At 41.1% G+C, this 19,571-nt stretch overlaps 1 protein-coding gene across 23 annotated transcripts in view; it reads right to left on the bottom strand.

Moving 5' to 3' along the window:
- MAP4 (microtubule associated protein 4) overlaps positions 1-19,571 on the bottom strand; it is a 173,905-nt gene that overhangs the window by 92,768 nt on the left and 61,566 nt on the right. For all 23 annotated transcript variants that reach the window (XM_066351620.1, XM_066351624.1, XM_066351626.1 and 20 more), the window contains 2 exons: positions 13,921-14,162; positions 1,061-1,129 (listed from right to left, as the gene is read on the bottom strand). In XM_066351620.1, coding sequence (XP_066207717.1) covers positions 1,061-1,129; positions 13,921-14,143 — 292 coding nt within the window. In that variant the 5' untranslated portion in view covers positions 14,144-14,162. The remainder of the gene's footprint in view (positions 1-1,060; positions 1,130-13,920; positions 14,163-19,571) is intronic.

Genomic DNA, 19,571 nt, shown 5'->3' with positions numbered 1-19,571 from the left:
TAAATCTGAGGTAAAGAGATATACACAATATTTCTAAAGGTCACAGAATAAAGACTAAATCCTGGAATAATCGCTATTGCTAATAAAGGCTTTGGGAGACTTTAGCAACAGAGATTTTGTAGTGGCTGAAGGGAAGGCTTCTCAAGGCTGAGGTGAGCATCCAAGAGAGAAACACAGACGCAGTCCATGCTAGTGTTTACTTCCACACAGTAATGGGAGTCAAATGGCTATGTCCTAGTTAAGAAGAGCACGGTCTACAGCAGAGAACAATGTGTTTGATCATCAGGAGACTAATCATTTGGCTCAAAAGTACCAGCCTGATCATGACTGCAAGTTATGTGCAGTTATTCATAAAAATTCAACATGCCTTCCTATCAGCTACCTAAGAAAAGATTTACATAGTACCTCCCTGTGATACCTGCCATTACTTCAAGAATTTTGCCCACTACAAATACACGGGGGCAGGGATTGGTGCTAATTATGAGGTGGGCACCATAGGAACTCAGTGCTAGCTAATAGAATATCAAAGCCCTAGTAACAGGCTAGGAGTTGAAAGTCAGAGACAGATTCCAAAAGTAACAGTTAAGGGAAAATTTAAAAAAAATACAACAGACTGAGGGCAAAAGAGAAAGGGAAAGAACCTTTCATCAGTAGCTCTCAGGTTTCCTACAACTGAGCCATGGAAAGTAAGTTGAGTGCAGTGTGCATTCAGGGAAGAGAGCTGCCTAAAGATGGAGTGGCCAAAAGCCTCCAATATAAAGTATCTGGATGGTGATTATTCTGCCTCTATAAGTGTATTTTTAAGATTGATCCAGCTCTTGTGTGGTATTACGACAGCAAATATTCAAAGAATATCAAAGAAAATTCACTCTTCTTTCCTCTGTTGGAGATTTAATGTGACAGATGCTTTGGATTAAACACATCCAACAAGAACAACAATACCCTGAGAAATAAAAATAATTCATATGCTTCCATTAACAATCCTCCTCAAAGGAGCTTATCCAGGTATTTACTGTGACTGTTTTACCCACACATTTAAAGAATCCTGGGAACCACTTACCTATAGTGTCATTGCCTTCTATTCCATGGTCACCGTTGGCTAGCACTGCTGGTTTAGGAGATGGAGTACCTGCAACCATCACAAACAAGAGGGACGGTCAAAACCAAAGATAACTATGATCATCAAAGAAATACAAAAATTTTGTTTCACAAAACTAGAAAATAAGGTGTTACTGATCACCCATTGTAAAAGACAAAACAAAAAAAGATTCAACTACTGTCTAACTATAATAGAATTTGTGTCACAGCATTAGCTTAAAGGAGATTAAAATAAGTTCAAAACTTAAAGATCCAATAAAAGGAAACTCAAAAATCAGAACAGAACTGAGTCATTCATTTCTATGGTCCCCAGACTCTGTTAAACACCCCCAGTGTAGGAAAGCCCTTCATAACAACAAGCCGAAGTCTTTTCTGTTCTGTAAACTGTAAAAGATTAGCATCATATTCAATAAAACCATCATGAAGTACCACTCGTTTACCACCTGATTTGAATCAAATGCTCCAAGGACACAGGAACATTTCAAAACACCCCCACATAAAAAGTCCAGGGCACCACGGCTCCTAGACCTGAGGGTTACGTGGGTGGAGGTCAGCAGCACTTCTGAAAGCAGTGTGTTTTGTTTTGTTTTAATTTAGCTATCCTAATAAAGTATAGTTGTGTCTCATTCCCTAATGAATAAGGATGCCAAACATTTTTTCATGTGTTTATTTGCCATCCCTTTATTTTCTTTGGTTAACTAAATGGTCAAATTTTTTTACATTTTTCAGTTATTTTTTAAGATTTTATTTATTCATTTTAGGGGGAGGGCAGGAAGCATCAACTCCCACATGTGCCTTGACCAGGGAAGCCTGGGGTTTTGAACCAGCAACCTCAGCATTCCAGGTTGACGCTCTCTATCCACTGCGCACTACCACAGGTCAGGCTTTTTTTTTACTGTTTTTTAGTGAGTTTTGAGAATTTTGTACATATTCTGAATACCAAGCCTTCATCATATGAGTTAGGCAAATATTTTCCCTTTTCATTTGTTGAAAAGGCTATCCTTACTCCATCAAATTGTCTTTTGCACCTTTGACAAAGATCAAATGACCTTATCGCATGTTGATATATTTCTGGACTCTCCTGTTCCACTGACCACTAACAAAAAAATCTATCCATTTTGCCAATACCACACACTCTCTTGATTACTGTATTTATATAAATTCTTGAAATTAGGTCATGTGAATCCTTAAAATTGGTTCTTTTACAAAATTATTTTGATTACTTTGCTTTTTCATATAAATTTTAGAATCAGTTGTTGATTTATACAAAAATCCTGATGGAATCTTGACTACAACTTCACTGACTATGTAGGTCAATTTGAGGACGTACAACCTTTTCCGAAAGGCTCTGAATATATCTAACATTCCTGCTATAGCTCTGGAGTTAGCCTGCCAACCCAAGAGTTTCCTATGCATCACTCTCAAGAACTTAACAAAGATATTTTTCATAAAACAAGTGAAAACCTAGGATGTATGACATAAAGTCCTAAAATGCAAGATTTTACCTTTTTTTTTTTTGAAATTAGAAGCAGGGAGGCAGTCAGACAGACTCCCGCATGCGTTCAACCGGGATCCACCTGGCATGCCCACCAGGGGGCGATGCTCTGCCCATCTGGGGCATCGCTCCGTTGCTGTGGAAGTCATTTTAGCGCCTGAGGCGGAGGCCATGGAGCTATCTCCAGCACCCAGGGCCAGCTTTGCTCCAATGGAGCCTTGGCTGTGGGAAGGGAACAGAGAGAAAGAGAGGGAGAAGAGGGGGAGAAGGGTGGAGAAGCAGATGGGCACTTCTCCTGTGTGCTCTGGCCATGAATAGAACCTAGGACTTCCATACAACGGGCCAATGTTCTACCATTCAGCAAACCGGCCAGGGACGCAAGATTTTTCTTTGGAAGATAAGAAACTACACTGTTCAAGTTCCTGGCTCCTACACATCCAAAGCAGAAATCTTTCCATATAAACCCAATAAAAAGATCATTCATTCCTCTGTCTCAGATAATAGAGGAACAACTAAAAGAACATGGCAGACCAAAAGAGAGTATCAATTAATAGAAACAAGAAGCAGGAAACAAAGGAATGAAATAGAACAAGATCATTAAATATCCACTAAGCACCATGCTAGGGCTTTATATATTGTGTTTTACTCATCCAGCGAGATGCAAAATATGCTCTATCCCATAATTAAGCCAAAATAAATAAATTCCCTTTTATCCTCACATAGTAAGCTTATAAAATCTATTCTTTTCATCTCAAGAAAAAAATGTAAATTATAAAAACTAATACCATGTTTTGACTGTGAGAATGATAAAAATCTTTTTAAAATTTTATAATAGGCAGTGTTGGCAAAAGTACAGGAAATAGGTTTCCCGTATGTTCCTGCACTGGGCAAGCCCGGGGCTTCAAACTAGCAACCCGGGCATTCCAGGTCGACACTCCGATCACTGTGCCACCACAGGTCAGGAATGACAATCTTTTTATGAGGCATTTGGGAGTCCACCAAATTTTGAAATATTGGTTTAACTCAACAATCCATTTTTGATATTTAGTTAACAAAAAAACATAAAAGCTCACAAAAATTAATGTAAATAGGATGTTCTTTATGGCATCGTTTGAAAAGTAACCAATGCAAGCGAATAGATTCATTAAATTGTGAAATAATATACAACTATTAAAGAATTGAGGTAGTTCTTCATGTACTGATATGGGAAGATGCCAGGACAGATTAAGAAAAAAAAACAACAAATTATACACAATAGCATTATAAAAAACAACACAAAAATACTCAGAAAAAATATGCAAGACTATATACCAAATGCCACTGGAAGTGCTAAGAAATGGAGTGTGGGGAACCAGAGACAGATAAAAAGAAGACTCACAAATGTAGAGTCCTGTCTTAATTAAGCACATTAAAGAATTTAACAGTAAACAAAGGTAGTCAAATGAAGCACACAAGTCAGCTTCAACATACTATCACAAGTACTTAAAAACAGCAGAAAACGTTGCTTAAAAGCATAAAGTAATAAAAGATCTAGGAATGAAGGAGGGTACAAGAAATAGCTAAGAAAATGATAGCAAACATGACCACCCTGAAGGAGAAACCACAACCCAAAGGCAGCACAGGAAGAAAGCAGGACTCCAAGGTACTTAAAACTTAGAAACAGCAGGGTCGATGAGATTCTCACATGCTGCCAGGCCAGCTCCTCCCCTACGCTTCCCTTCCCTCACTCCACAACAGTCAGTACTGTGCCAACCTCCAGATGGTGGCAGAGACTGAATGCTTTGGCACTGTATGACTGGTGATACCCAGGAGTAGGAAGCTCCACATCCCACTTGACAGCACTGTCACATCCCTGCCAGAGGCAGGTAGGTGATAGTCATGCATCATAAGAAACCTAGAATAGCCTGACCAGGCAGTGGCGCAGTGGATAGAGCGTAGGACTGGGATGCGGAGGACACAGGTTCGAGACCCCGAGGTCACCAGCTTGAGTGCAAGCTCATCTGGTTTGAGCAAAGCTCACCAGCTTGGACCCAAGGATACTGGCTCGAGCAAGGGGTTACTCGGTCTGCTGTAGCCCCACGGTGAAGGCATATGAGAAAGCAATCAATGAACAACTAAGGTGTCGCAACAAAAAACTGATGATTGATGCTTCTCATCTCTCTCCGTTCCTGTCTGTCTGTCCCTATCTATCCCTCTCTCTGACTCTCTCTCTCTGTCTCTGTAAAAAAAAAACCCGAAAACTAATACAAGAAGAAAGGCATCTCATTCAAAGAGGTCATATATCACTCAGGGAAACAATGCTGAAGAAATACGTAATTTTCTCTGAGAGATTAAAACAATAATCATCACAAATAGTGAAAAAAGAGGAAGCCCTAAACAAAGTGAGTAATCTAATGACTAACAGTCCTTTTCCAAATTAGTTTCCAATTCTTTGCCTTCATCAAAATCAATGAGGTCATACTGGAGTTGTCATTTGACAGGACATTAAAATTTTTTTTTAAGATGAGAGGAAGGGAGATAGTGAGGCAGACTTCCGCATGCTCCCTGACCAGGATCCACTCGGCAACCCCATCTTGGGCAGATGATCGAGTACTGAGCTACTTTTAGCACCTGAGGCTGATGTACTCCAATGGAGCTATCCTCAGCGCCCGAGGCCACACTTGAACCAATCAAACCACAGGCAGCAGGAGAGGAAGAGGGAGAGAAGGGAGAGAGGGAGGAGAGAAGAAGCAGATAGTGGCGTCTCCTGTGTGTCCTGACCAGGAAACGAACTTGGGACGTCCATACACCGGGCCAATACTCTATCCACTGAGCCATCGACCAGGGCCCCCTAAAATAATTTAATAATACTAAATTATATTGCCTGACCAGGTGGTGATGCAGTGAATAGGGTATCGACCTAAGACTCGAGGACCCAGGTTCGAAACCCAGAGGTCACTGGCTTGAGCATGGGCTCATCTGGCTTGAACACAGGCTCACCAGCTTGAGTGTAGAGTCACTGATTTGAAGTGTGGGATCACAGACATGACCCCATGGTCACTGGCTTGAGCCCAAAAGGACACTAGCCTGAAGCCCAAGGTCGTTGGCTTGAACCCAAGGTCACTGGCTTGAGCAAGGGATCACTGGCTCAGCTGGAGCCCCCCCTCCCCCCGTCAAGACACATACGAGAAAGCAATCAATGAACAACTAAGGTGCAGCAACTATGTGTTGATGCTTCTCATCTCTCTCCCTTCAAAGAGAGTCTGTCTCTGTCTGTCCCTCTCTCTCATTCTTTCTTTTTTTTTTTTTTTTGTGACAGAGACCGAGAGAGATAGACAGAAAGGGAGAGAGATAAGCATCAATTCTTTGCTGTGACACCTTAGTTGTTCATTGATTGCTTTCTCATATGTGCCTTGGCCAGGGGTCTACAGAACCCCGAGTAACCAGCAACTTTGGGATCAAGCTGGTGAGCCTTGCTCAAACCAGATGAGCCTGCACTCAGGTTGGCGACCTCGGGGTTTTGAACCTGGGTCCTCCATGTCCCAGTCTGATGTTCTATTCACTGTGCCACTGCCCGGTCAGGCTGTTCTTCTCTCTTTCTCTCTTCACTAAAATAAATAAATAAATTTTGAATTATGGAATCCTTAGACTGTAACACAAAAACTCTCCCCTGAATTCTTTTATCTAGCTGTCTACTGATCTTCTCCACTTGCGTATCTTCTCCAATATAAGATAACTCACACTCAAGATACCCCAAGCTGAATTTCTTACCTTCCCCTCAAAATCTACTCCTTCTACAGTCTCACCAATCTCATATGATGGCAATTCCTTCCTTTCAGTTTCTCAGCCAAAACTCCTGGAGTCATCCTGGATTCATTCCTGGCAATGTAAAGGGCTTGTACATTAAAAGGAGCAGTTTGGGTGGCATGTCAAGTCAAATGAGAGTAGGTTCAAAAAAGAATGAGAGGAAAGAAGGAACAGGCCTAGCCTGTGGTGGTGCAGTGGATAAAGCATCAATCTGGAATGCTGAGGTTGCTGGTTCGAAACCCTTGGCTTTCCTAGCCAAGGCACACTGTGAGAAGCAACCAACAAACAACTAAAGCGAAGCAACTATGAGTTGATACTACTCACTCTCCCCCCTCCTCTCTGTAAAATCAATAAATGAAAACATTTTTAAAAAGAAACAGCATAAAAAGGAGTTGATGAGATGGCATGAGATTGAGATGGCATTTTTTTTTTTTCATGAAGGACAGAATTATGGTGTGTTTACTGCTGGAGAACAGCCCAGCTGAAAGGGAGGAGCTAATGATGCAGGAGACAGAAGGACCATTACTGTAAGGCAGTGCCCCTGAGTGGTAGCTCAGAAAAGGATGGTGTGGGAAGACAGTACAGAAGTTCTCTCTGGTTGAGACTACTGATTCTTTCTTCTAAAGGTCATCAGTTGAGAACATGAACAGGAGAGCAAGTGCTGGAGGTTTGAACAAAGAGGAAAAGATGTGCAATAATTGTCTGGGAAAGTGGAAGGCTTTACAAAAATTTATATGATTCGCAACAGAGTCCTCCATTTCATACTCTTTATGCAAATAAAGTAATATTCTTACTTAAATTTCCTGGACATAATATCTATACATCTAAAATTATTTTTAGGTCAAATAAGTAAATCTTTAGTTTTAAAAAATAGTATCTATGAGATAGATATAAGTCAAGCAGAAAGTATGCATTCATAAAGATGGCATATTTTCAGAGAAAGAATATAGTTTTAAAATCAGAAGATCTGGGTACAGGTTATGATTCTGTCATTTATTAGCTAAATGATCAAATGCAAATTCCTCATGCTTTCTAAGTCTTAATAGCCTCAACTGAAAAATGGGACAAAATCTACCTCCTATGGTTATCATGAGGACTAAATGCAATGATACTGGATGCAGTACTGTGTGTGTCAATTGTACTGTGTCAAATAAATGTTAATAACTTGGCCTGACCTGTGGTGGCGCAGTGGATAAAGCGTCGACCTGGAAATGCTGAGGTCGTCAGTTCGAAACCCTGGGCTTGCCTGGTCAAGCCACATATGGGAGTTGATGCTTCCAGCTCCTCCCCTCTTCTCTCTCTCTGTCTCTCTCTTCTCTCTCTCTCTCTCTCTCGCCCTCTCTCTCTCCTCTCTAAAAATTAATAAATAAAAAAAATTAATAAATGTTAATAACTATTATTCTCATTGTTATTAACTGTAGCTTGATCAACTATAGATTGGTTATAGACCAACTATAGATCAACTTTAGATTTGATCACTAAATTATAAAGTAACCTTGTGAGAACACTAAAATTTACTTTTACCTTATATAAAAATCTAGCTTAAATGACATTACTAGACTAAGCCATAATTGTGAGTCTAAGATAGAAGCAACTGATCAGAATAAAATAAAAACAAAGGTTAAAAGAAAATAAAAAGGAGGCTGAGATTCTACCATGTACACAACACCTAACAATCTAAAACTCTAAGCTTAGAAAAGAAAAATAAAAACAACCCTACAACATAAAAGCATTAAGTTTTAGAGGAGAGAAAAGGCACGCACACTTCTCTGCAGAGTAGATTTGTTGGACTCTAATCACGAGAATGTTGCATATTACCAGCAAAGTCCTAATTCAAAAGATGCTATACTGCCCTCTCTCACAGATTTCCCCAGACAGACTCCCATAGCGTGAAATGAAAACTCTCTCAACTAAACACACATAGCACTGACACCACCACAAGTATTTTTAAAAAGCTAATCACATGCTCTGAGATTCAGGATATTCAAATTTACTTTGTTTGTTTTTAATCTATTCTTTCACAAAAGATTTCAGAGTGCCACAGCTAGCAAGTCAGTTTGGCAGAGAAGGGAAGTAGCAGCACACTGAGAAGGCATGTGTGCTGTGAGGAAAAGCCACAGTGGCTTTGGGCAGAATGGGGAGGATTCAGCATGGTCTCAAGCGAGGGCACCTTCTTGTGATAGGCCTGTGCAAACATCACCCTCTAGTGGCCAATTAAAAGTTGGTTGTGATGCTCTGCAATAGAAGGCTGAACAGGAGAAATACATATCTAGCCGTCATCCTTTCTAGGACTGACTGGACCCTTTCTCCAGGATCAATGTTTCTCAATCTTGGACATACATCCAAGTCACCAGCAATACTTTGTTAAAATACAGATTGCCGAGCCCCATTCCCAGAGTTTCTGAATCCCCGTAGGTCTAAAAATTGCAATTTGAACAACCCCCAAGTGATACTGACAATGCTGGTCCAAATACCACAATTTCAGAACCACAGTCTTAAATTAACACATTCTATACAAACAATTTTTTTTTAAGAGAGAGAGAGAGAGAGAGACACCTTGGGGTTTCAAACCTGGGTCCTCAGCATCCCAGGCCAATTCTCTATCTACTGTGTCACTGCCTAGTCAGGCCACAATTTCTTTTTTTTTTTTTGTATTTTTCTGAAGCTGGAAACGGGGAGAGACAGTCAGACAGACTCCCGCATGCGCCCGACCGGGATCCACCCGGCACGCCCACCACAGGCGACGCTCTGCCCCTCTGGGGCATCGCTTTGCCGCAACCAGAGCCACTCTAGCGCCTGGGGCAGAGGCCAAAGAGCCATCCCCAGCGCCCAGGCCATCTTTGCTCCAATGGAGCCTTGGCTGCGGGAGGGGAAGAGAGAGACAGAGAGGAAGGGGGGGGGTGGAGAAGCAAATGGGCACTTCTCCTATGTGCCCTGGCCGGGAATTGAACCCGGGTCCCCCGCACACCAGGCCGACGCTCTACCGCTGAGCCAACCGGCCAGGGCCCAGGCCACAATTTCGTAACCAAAAACTTTCCAGGGCCCTGGGTTGCTCAGTGCATAGAGAATTGGCCAGGCATGTGGAAGTCCTGAGTTTAATCCCCGGTCAGGGCACACAAGAGAAGCAATCTTCTCTTTCCTTCCCTCTCCCCCTCCCACAGCCGGTGGCTCAACTGGTTCAAGTGTTGGCCCAGGGAGCTGAGGATAGCTCTGCTAGTCCAACTGCATCAGCCTCAGTGCTAAAAATCACTCAGTTGATCTGAGCATCACCCCAGATGTGGTTGCTGGGTGGATCTTGGTCGGGGCACATATGGGAGTCAGTCAGCCTATCTCACCTCCTCTCATTTAAAAAAAAGTTCAAAAACATAAAAAGAACTGAATTAAAAACAGATGGAAAAACTAGAAATCAACTAGTAAAGTGACAGATTTAAATCCAACCATATCAATAACCATATATAGACTAAACACATCAGTTAGAAGACAGAGCTCTGTAGAATTAGACAAATCCAAGACCATCTATATTTTGTCTATAAGAAACCCACTTTTATTAAATATTAAGAAAGAAATGTGTTCAAAGTAAAATGATGGAGATAGATATACCCTGCAAACACAAATCAAAAGGAAGCAAGGGTGGCTATATTAATATAAGACAAAAATTAGACTTCAGAACAGAATTAAACTTCAGAACAAACAAAATTATCAGGAATAAAGAGGGATCCTAAGAAGGTCAATTCATCAAGAAGATATGATCTAAATGTATATGCACATAACAACTGATCTTCAAAATACATCAAACAAAAACTGAAAGGACTGCCTGACCGGGCGGTGGCGCAGTGGATAGAGCGTCGGACTGGGATGCAGAGAACCCAGGTTCGAGGCCCCAAGGTCGCCAACTTGAGCGAGGGCTCATCTGGTTTGAGCAAAAGCTCACCAGCTTGAGCCCAAGGTCGCTGGCTTGAGCAAGGGGTTACTCAGTCTGCTGAAGGCCTGCGGTCAAGGCATGTATGAGAAAGCAATCAATGAACAACTAAGGTGCTGCAATGTGCAATGAAAAACTAATGATTGATGCTTCTCATCTCTCCATTCTTGTCTGTCTGTCCCTGTCTATCCCTCTCTCTGACTCTCTCTCTCTGTCTCTGTAAAAAAACAACAACAAAAAAAACCAAATACGACTAAAGGCAGAAACAAAATTACTTCGATATGCCTCTCTCAAAAATCATTAGAACAAGTAGATATAAAGTCAGCAAGGATACAGAAAACCTAAACAACACTATCAACCAACTAGACTTACTTGACATTACACTCTAACAGCATCATGTTATTACTTCAAGTGCTCACAGAACATTGACCACAACAGGCCATATCCTGAACTATAAAGCAAACTCTGACAAACTGAAATAAATTGAAACTTCAAAGGATGTCTTCTGGCCACAACAGAATAAAACTAAATATCAATTACAGAAAGGCATCTGGGAAATTCCCGAATGTTGAAAAATTAACATAGTTTGTTTGTTTTTAGTGAGAGACAGACAGATAGGAACGGAGAGAAATGAGAAGCATCAATTCTTCATTGTGGTACCTTGGTTGTTAATCAATTACTTTCTCATATGTGCCTTGACAGGGGGGGGGGGGGGGCTCCAGCCGAACCAGTGACACCTTGCTCAAGCCAATAACCTCGGGCTCAAGCCAGCAATGTTGGGCTTCAAGCTAGTGATCTTTAGGCTAAAGACAACGACCATGGGGTCATGTCTATGATCCCACGCTCAAGCCAGTGACCCTGTGCTCAAGTCAGCAACTCCGCACTTAAGCCAGCAACCTTGAGGTTTCGAACCTGGGTCCTCTGTGTACCAGGCTGATGTTCTATCCACTGTACCACCACCTGGTCAGGCCATACGGTTTTTTTTTAATTGAATTTATTGGGGTGATACTTGGTTAACGTAATTATACAGATTTCAGGTGCCCAATTCTAGAAATTAACATACTTCTAAATAACCCATGGGTCAAAGAGGAATTCACAAGGAAAATCAGAAAATATTTTGAGCCAGACCGGTGGTGGTACAGTGGATAGAGCTTCCACCTGGAATGCTGAGGTCCCAGGTTCAAAACCCCAAAATCACTGGCTTGAGCGTGGGGTCACCAGCTTGAGCGTGGGATCATAGACATGACCCCATGGTCACAGGCTTGAGCCCAAAGGTTGCTAGCTTGAGCAAGGGATCACTAGCTTGGCTGGAGCCCTCCGGTCAAGGCACATATGAGAAAGCAATCAATGATCAACTAAAGTGCCGCAACTACTAGTTGATGCTTCTCATCTCTATCCCTTCCTGTCCTGTCTGTCTCTGTCACCCCCTACTCCTCTCACTCCCCCCCCAAAAGAGTAGTAATTCAAATCAATGATCTAAACTGCCAGTTTTAAAAGGTAGAAAATGAGCAAATAAATTCAAAGTAAGCAAAAGGAAGAAAATATTAAAGATATAAGCAGATGAAAAACAGAAAAATAGTAGAAAACAAAAAGCCGGATGTTAAAGATTATTAATTGATAATCCTCTATCCAGATTCATCAAGAAAAGTAAATTACTAATATAATGAGTGAAAAGAGGCACATGACAATAAATTGCACAAACATTAAAAGATAATTACGGCTTGACCTGTGGTGGCGCAGTAGATAAAGCACCGACCTGGATATGGTGAGGTCGCTGGTTCGAAACCCTGGGCTTGCCTGGTCAAGGCCCATATGGGAGTTGATGCTTCCAGCTCCTCCCCCCCTTCTCTCTCTCTGTCTCTCCTCTCTCTCTCTCTCCCTCTCTCTCTCTGTCTCTCCCTCTTCTCTCTAAAATGAATGAATAAATAAATAAAAGATAATTACAATTTTATCTCCATTAATTTGATAACTTAGAGGAAATGGAACAGTTCCTTGAAAGATACAAAAACACTTGAGAAGAATCTCATTGAGAAGAAATGAGTGACTCAAATAGTTCTATGTCTCTCACAGAAAATGAATTCCGGCCCTAGCCAGCTGACTCAGTGGTAGAGTGTCAGCCTGGCGTGTGGATGTCCTGGGTTCGATTCCCAGTCAGGGCACACAGGAGAAGTGACTACTATCTGCTTCTCCACCCTTCCTCTTCCTCTCTTTCTCTCTTCGCCTCCCACAGCCATGGCTCAATTGGTTTAAGCACATCAGCCCAGGGTAGGGTGCTGAGGATGGCGCCGTGGAGCCTCTGCCTCAAGCGTTACAAATAGCTCAGTTGTGAGCATGGCCCCAGATGGGCAGAGCACTGGTTCAGACAGGGGTGGATGGGTGGATCCCAGCCGGGGCACATGCAGGAGTCTGTCTCTCTATCTCCCCCTCCTCTCACTTGGAAAAGTAAAAAAGAAAATGAATTCCTATTTTTTAACTGACAAAGAAATTACTGAGGAAATCTATCAAATACTAAAGAAAAAAACATCAATTCTAAGCAAACTATTTCAAAAGATTTTCCAATTCATTTTATGATGCCAGCATGACCTCAATTTCAAAACTACACAAAAGCATCACAAGAAAACAGACCGATATCCTATACGAACATAGACGCAAAAATCCTCAAATATTAGCAAATCTGACCCAGTACTATATAAAAGCAGCAAATCTCTTTTAAAGGATTTAATCATGTTTTAATCCTGACCAGGGATTACTCTCAAAGTCAAGTGGCATCTGACTCCATTCCTTTTTTTTTTTTTTAAGAGAGAGAGAGATGAGAAGCATCGACTCAGTTGCCTCACTTTAGTTGTTCACTGATTGCTTCTCATACGTGCCTTGACGGAGGGCTCCAGCCAAACCAGTGATACCTTGCTCAAGCCAGTGACCTTGGGCTCAAGCCAGCCACCATGGGATCATGTTAATGATCACACACTCAAGCTGGATGAGCCTGCACTCAAATCAGCAACCCCACACTTAAGCCAGATAAAACCGAGCTCAAGTTGGCAACCTCAGGGTTTTGAACCTGGGTCCTCAGCATCCCGGATTGATGCTCTATCCATTGCACTACCAACCAGTCAGACGTATCTGATTCCATTCTAAATTAAGTCTTCACGTAAACACAGAATTTTATGTCTCTAATTTTTCAAGGCTACTTTCAAAGAAAAGACACAGCAAACACTTTAATTTAGGAAATTAAGAGGAAGATTATATGGAAGTTGAGACACTACAGAAGAAACCTCTGGGTTAAAAGTAATCAACAGCTTCTATGAACACACACTCAACTAAAGGGTATAAAACTTACCTCCTTGGTTTCAAATAAAGAAATTTATATAGAAAGAAAGTTACCAGACTGTAGTATAAAATTCAGTTCACCTGGAAATGTTTTCTTTGAATGTATGTACCCTGATTTATTGATGTCACCCCATTAAAATAAAAATTTGATTTATAAAAAAAAAAAAAAAAAAAAAGAAATTCACTGAAAAAAAAAATTCAGTTCAGTTTCCTCAAAGATTCCAAGATTATGACCCAAAGCATAATCCCTAATCTACTTTCGGAACTATATATCTACTTTGGTTTAATTACTTACCTTCAACCTGGCTAGTATCTGAGCCTGGTTTCTTCTTTGACTCTGAATTCCCAGTCTTCTCATCATCATCCAGAAGAGGAATGTAGTCTGTTTTTCCAACAGTTTCTCCCACAACATCATCATAGGCCTCTGCCTCCAGTGTGGCAATAAAGTCCCGTTTTATCTCTCCCTCAATTTCTGGAGGTGGTTCTGTTAATGCATCTGCAAGACTGAGGTCAGCCATTCTGCACCACTGCAACTGCCTGGTTAAAGGGGAAAAAATGTTTCATACAATGAGCACTACCAAGGGGAAAGCCTTCTTAGGAACTCTTGTCAGTTCTTTAAACAACAACAAAAAATTAAAATCCAAACATTTAGATCTAGAAGTGACATCCTCATTTTACAGATTAGAAAATTAAAGCACAGTAACAGTCTTATCCAAGGTAAACACTTTTCTCTAACATTATCTGAGAGATAAACAGAGCAAGTGCCATTTTGTCCTTTTCATTAGTAAGAAACGTGAAGTATATTTTATTTATTTGAGAGAAAGGCAGGAAGGGAGAGAGAGGGTGAGAAGCATGAATTCATAGTTGCTTTCACTTTAGTTGTGCACTGACTACTTCCGAGAGAGAGAGAGAGAGAAAGGAGCATCAAGTCATAGTTGCTTTCACTATAGTTGTACACTGATTCCTTCTGTACATGATTTGACCAGGGCCAAGCCAGTGTCCTCTTGTTCAATACAGAGACCTTGGGCTTTTTATGCCAGCGATTTTTGGGCTCATGCTATAGGGGTCATGTGAACAATCTCCAATTCAAGCGAGTGATCCCTGCCCTGATGAGCCCATGCTCAGAGCCAGTGACCTCTGTGTTTCAAACCAGCAACCTCAGCATTCCGGGTCAACGTTCTATCCACTGTGCCACCACCAATCAGGTGGAAGTATATTTAAAAAGTCCATTTATCCCAGGTTACAGCCCGTTAGCCTCAATCAAGTCTTTTGATTTAAAGTCTTATAACCCTGCCTGACCAGGCAGTGGTGCAGTGGATAGAGTGTCGGACTGGGATGAGGAAGCCCCAGGTTCAAGACCCCGAGGTTGCCAGCTTGAGCGCAGGCTCATCTGGCTTGAGCAAAAAGCTCACCAGCTTGGACCCAAGGTCGCTGGCTCGAGCAAGGGATTACTCGGTCTGCTGAAGGCCCGCGGTCAAGGCACATATGAGAAAGCAATCAATAAACAACTAAGGTGTCACAACGAAAAATTGATGATTGATGCTTCTCATCTCTCTCCGTTCCTGTCTGTCCTGTCTACCCCTCTCTCTGACTCTCTCTGTCTCTGTAAAAAAAAAAGTCTTATAACCCTTTCAAATATTCCATATTATCTTCATTTCTAAATTATGTCCCAGAATAAGTCTTAAAAGAATAAACAAACAGACATCAGATTAGATTAGATTTTCATTTTTTTAAAAAGGTTACATTTTTTATTTATTTATTTTTTCTGTATATTTCTGAAGCCGGAAACGGGGAGAGACAGTCAGACAGACTCCCGCATGCGCCCAACCGGGATCCACCCGGCACGCCCACCAGGGGGCGACACTCTGCCCCTCTGGGGTGTCGCTCTGTTGCGACCAGAGCCACTCTAGCGCCTGGGGCAGAGGCCGAGGAGCCATCCCCAGCGCCCAGGCCATCTTTGCTCCAGTGGAGCCCCGGCTGCAGGAGGGGAAGAGAGAGACAGAGAGGAAGGAGAGGGGGAGGGGTGAAGAAGCAGAAGCGCGCTTCTCCTGTGTGCCCTGGCGGGGAATCGAACCCAGGACTTCTGCACGCCAGGCCGACGCTCTACCACTGAGCCAACCGGCCAGGGCAAAAAGGTTACATTTTTATCAAGGAGATAAAGTCACCTTTCTTGACCAAAGACTATGAATAGGGGTCTCATCCTGAGGCAAGTCCTGTTTCTTCATGAATCACTTGTGGATTGCTATGTCAACACCAAACTACACTTAGCTCTGCTGGTGTGAAAAGTAAGGACATGTTCCCTAAATTAGCAAGGAGAGGTAGTTCCTCTCTGTGGTCATGTATATTATCTTTACAGAATACCAGGTTCTCAATTTTCAAACATAACCTGAATTAAGAAGTACAATCTATTATAGGCAAAACTGTAGGTGAATAGCCAAGAAAATACAGAAATAATGTAGTAAAAAGAGACAAAGAGCCTGCAATAAACTGAATTCCTGGTTTATTCTAAGCATAGTAAAATATATAAAAAGTGTGCAGGGTAGTATCTCTGCTCTCAAAGAGTCTATTTGAATCAAGTCTCCAAGAGACTCATAAGGATAAGGGGACATATAAGCCTGACCAGGCAAATGTACATAAAATAACAATCTTTAGTTGCATGGTATATTGGCTACTGCTTCTGTCTGGCCAGAAATGTGTTCTATCTTATCCCCCCACACACACCCCACCTCAACAGGTTAGACACATAACTGGAGTTTGGCCAATCAGAAGACAGGAAGACAATAGTTGGAAAGGACCATTTCATGACTACATCCTGGAAGGAAGGGCCACAGTGGCAGCTGTTCATTTGCCCTGGTTGTCTCCTTTCTAGAGTCTAAGTGAGCAACCTTCCAATCTTTCTTTTGCCAAATTCAGTCAATTTATTTCTGTTGACTAAAGAATCTCAACTAAATACACATAATCTTTCCCCAAACCAAATTTTAAAAGGACAAAATTTACTATGATTCAAGATACTTAATGTTCAGGCTCTCCTTTCAAACTCTCCCCTACTATCTACCTCTCTCCAACAAATTTACTAAAAAAGAAATAAACAGCAAGGAATACAGTCATTCTATATTCACCTTTATCCCCACTCTGCTCCCACTTTTTCTACCTGTGATACAAATATGAAAGTCATACATTTTTTAAAAATGTGTTTATTTATTCATTTTAGAGAAGACAGAGAGAGTGGAGAGGAAGAAGCAGGAAGCATCAACTCCCATATGTGCCTTGACCAGGCAAGCCCAGGGTTTCGAACCAGCAACCTCAGCGTTCCAGGTTGACACTTTATCCACTATGCCACTATAGGTCAGGCGAAAGTTATACTTTTCCAATCATTATTTCTTCTTAGTTCTCCCATAAGACCAAGCTGTGAGACTACCACAATTATAAAATATGCACAAAGCAAATACATCTGGAACCTTGAAAACTCAGAACCTACCCCATCCCCCATTCCCAAATCAAACACCTAAAAGGCTTTGCTGTGTGTTTCAATGATGCAGAAAGTGTAGGAGTAGTAGCATAGAGGCTTAAAGCAAGCAGAGATAATAAACTAGACTAACATAGATTGCAAATTCAGTTCTACTATGACACAGAACAAAGCACAGAGGGGATAAGCCCAGGAGCAAGACTTACTTCTAGGAAAGTGTCCAGAAAAAAAATAACTATGTCCAGTATAGGGAATGCTAGAGGGAGGGGGTAGGGCATAACTATTATATATATAAGGTTTGGTGAGAACACTTACTGTATATTCTTTATATTATATAATTGCAAGTTAAATGACAAGATTTGGAAATACTGAATTTATATCAACTTTTAAAAATTTTTTATTTTTATTTATTTTTCTTTGTGAGAGACCGAGAGAAAGAGAAAGGAAGGGAGAGAGAGCAGAAGCATCAACTCATAGTTGCATTACTTTAGTTGTTCACAGACTAATTCTCATATGTGCCTTGATGGGGAGGATGTCAAAGGGTTCAAGGCGAGCCAGTGACTCTTTGCTCAAGCCAGCAACCTTGGGCTTAAGCCAGCAACCAAGGGATCATGTCAATGATCCCACGCTCAAGCTGGAGACCTGGTGCTCAAGCTGCTGAGCCTGCACTCAAGCCAATGAGCCCATGCTCAAGCTGGCAACCTCGGGGTTTCGAACCTAGGACCTCAGCATCCCAGGATGACGCTCTATCCACTGCGCCACCACCGATCATGCTATTAATTTTTCTCGTGTTACTTTGGCCCAACTAAAAGAACTTAGAAGGTAGGAGGAATGTTATTTTATGTTAGTTATCAATGTTTGTCTTGTGCAAGTAACCCATTATAATACTTTAATTAAACATACTACAGGCACTTATAGCTTAGTAAAATCAATCTTTCAAAAGAAAAACTTAGATTATCTAATTTATTTAGTCTTAGGAATTTGCTACAAATTACAGATTTAAGCATGTAGTAAGAAAAACAAGAAGTCATGAAATATTGATCCATTTAATTCAATTGTGTTATATATACAAAATTTTGAAAAACCACGTTTCTGAGTTTGTAAAGCTCACAATATCGTTAATAGATTTAATCTGTTGGTTTCTTTGAAAATAACTTTTAATATTCCCTAACAAATAAGTCTTATAAAAGCCTATCAAAAATCACTTTGACTAATTGTTAACCCTGAAGCCAAAAATAAATATATAAATAAATTAAAAAATAATGATGGAAAATATTAACAAAATAATTCTATTTAGCAACATGAAGTATTATTGTCACTCCAGAACCTGCCAGGGAAAAAGCTAAAAAATAACTAATTAAAGAACTTTTTAAAAGTCTGACAAAAATTTTTTAAGTTTTTAATTTATTGATTTCAGTGAGAGAGGAAAGGGGGGCAGAGAGAGATCAAGCTGTTCCTATATGTGCCCTGATGGGGATGCACCTCTGTGCTTCCTGATGATGTTTTAACCAATCGACAGATTTTAATGTCAAAGGTTTAAATGCTTTGCCTGACCAGGTGGAGGCGCAGTGGATATAAAGCATCAACCTGGGACACTGAAGACCCAGGTCTGAAACCCTGAGGTCACTGGCTTGAGCGTGGGGCTCATCCAGCTTGAGCGCTGGCTCACCAAGCTTGAGTGTGGGATCATAGACATGACGTCATGGTCTCTGACTTGAGCCCAAAGGTCGCTGGCTTAAGCAAGGGTCACTGGCTCACCTAGAACCCCCAGTCAAGGCACGTATGAGAAAGCAATCAATGAACAACTAAAGTGCCACAACTACAAGTTGATGCTTCTCATCTCTCTCCATTCCTTATCTGTCTGTCCCAGTCTGTTTCTCTCTTAAAAAGAAAAAAGTCATTGCTTTTCCCTTTTCTACCTATGATAACCATTATTATCAGTTAGCCTATGGAAGTTCTTATGAACTGAAAACAATAAAGGATGTCTATAACTAGTTTCATAATCAAAGAGAATTTGAAAGGATATCTGTACCACCCTTAATAGCATGTAATAAAAGCTCAATAGATTTATTTTTGCTGGAAATATATAATTATGACACTTATTTCATGCAATCTAGTCAAAATTTTCTAATTTTGGACATGGGAAAATACAGAAAATCCAGCAATAGATTTTAAACCTCATTTATCTGAGTGCATATTCTCAAAGGGAGCTTTTAATACTCTGTAATCATTCCCCCCCCCTCCTCCCCCATTACCACCACCTCCCAAACCACTTCCTGAGCTGACCTGTGGTTCATGGAATATGAACAGCAGCTTAAATTCAGCCTTAGAAGTTAAACTGATAGAAAATTAGACATAAAATAGGAAGGTCACTTGGTTCTGTGTGCATCTAGCCAATGAGCCAGCATCTACAACTCAACACAGTTAAGCCATTCTTTTCTTGTCACCAAATATAAATAGCAGTATGATTAAACACACAC

The sequence above is a fragment of the Saccopteryx leptura genome, chromosome 10 (assembly GCF_036850995.1).
Source record: "Saccopteryx leptura isolate mSacLep1 chromosome 10, mSacLep1_pri_phased_curated, whole genome shotgun sequence".
Taxonomy (NCBI): Eukaryota; Metazoa; Chordata; class Mammalia; order Chiroptera; family Emballonuridae; genus Saccopteryx; species Saccopteryx leptura.
The sequence above is the reverse complement of the archived record's forward strand: the minus strand, read 5'-3'. Positions and strand labels throughout refer to the sequence as shown.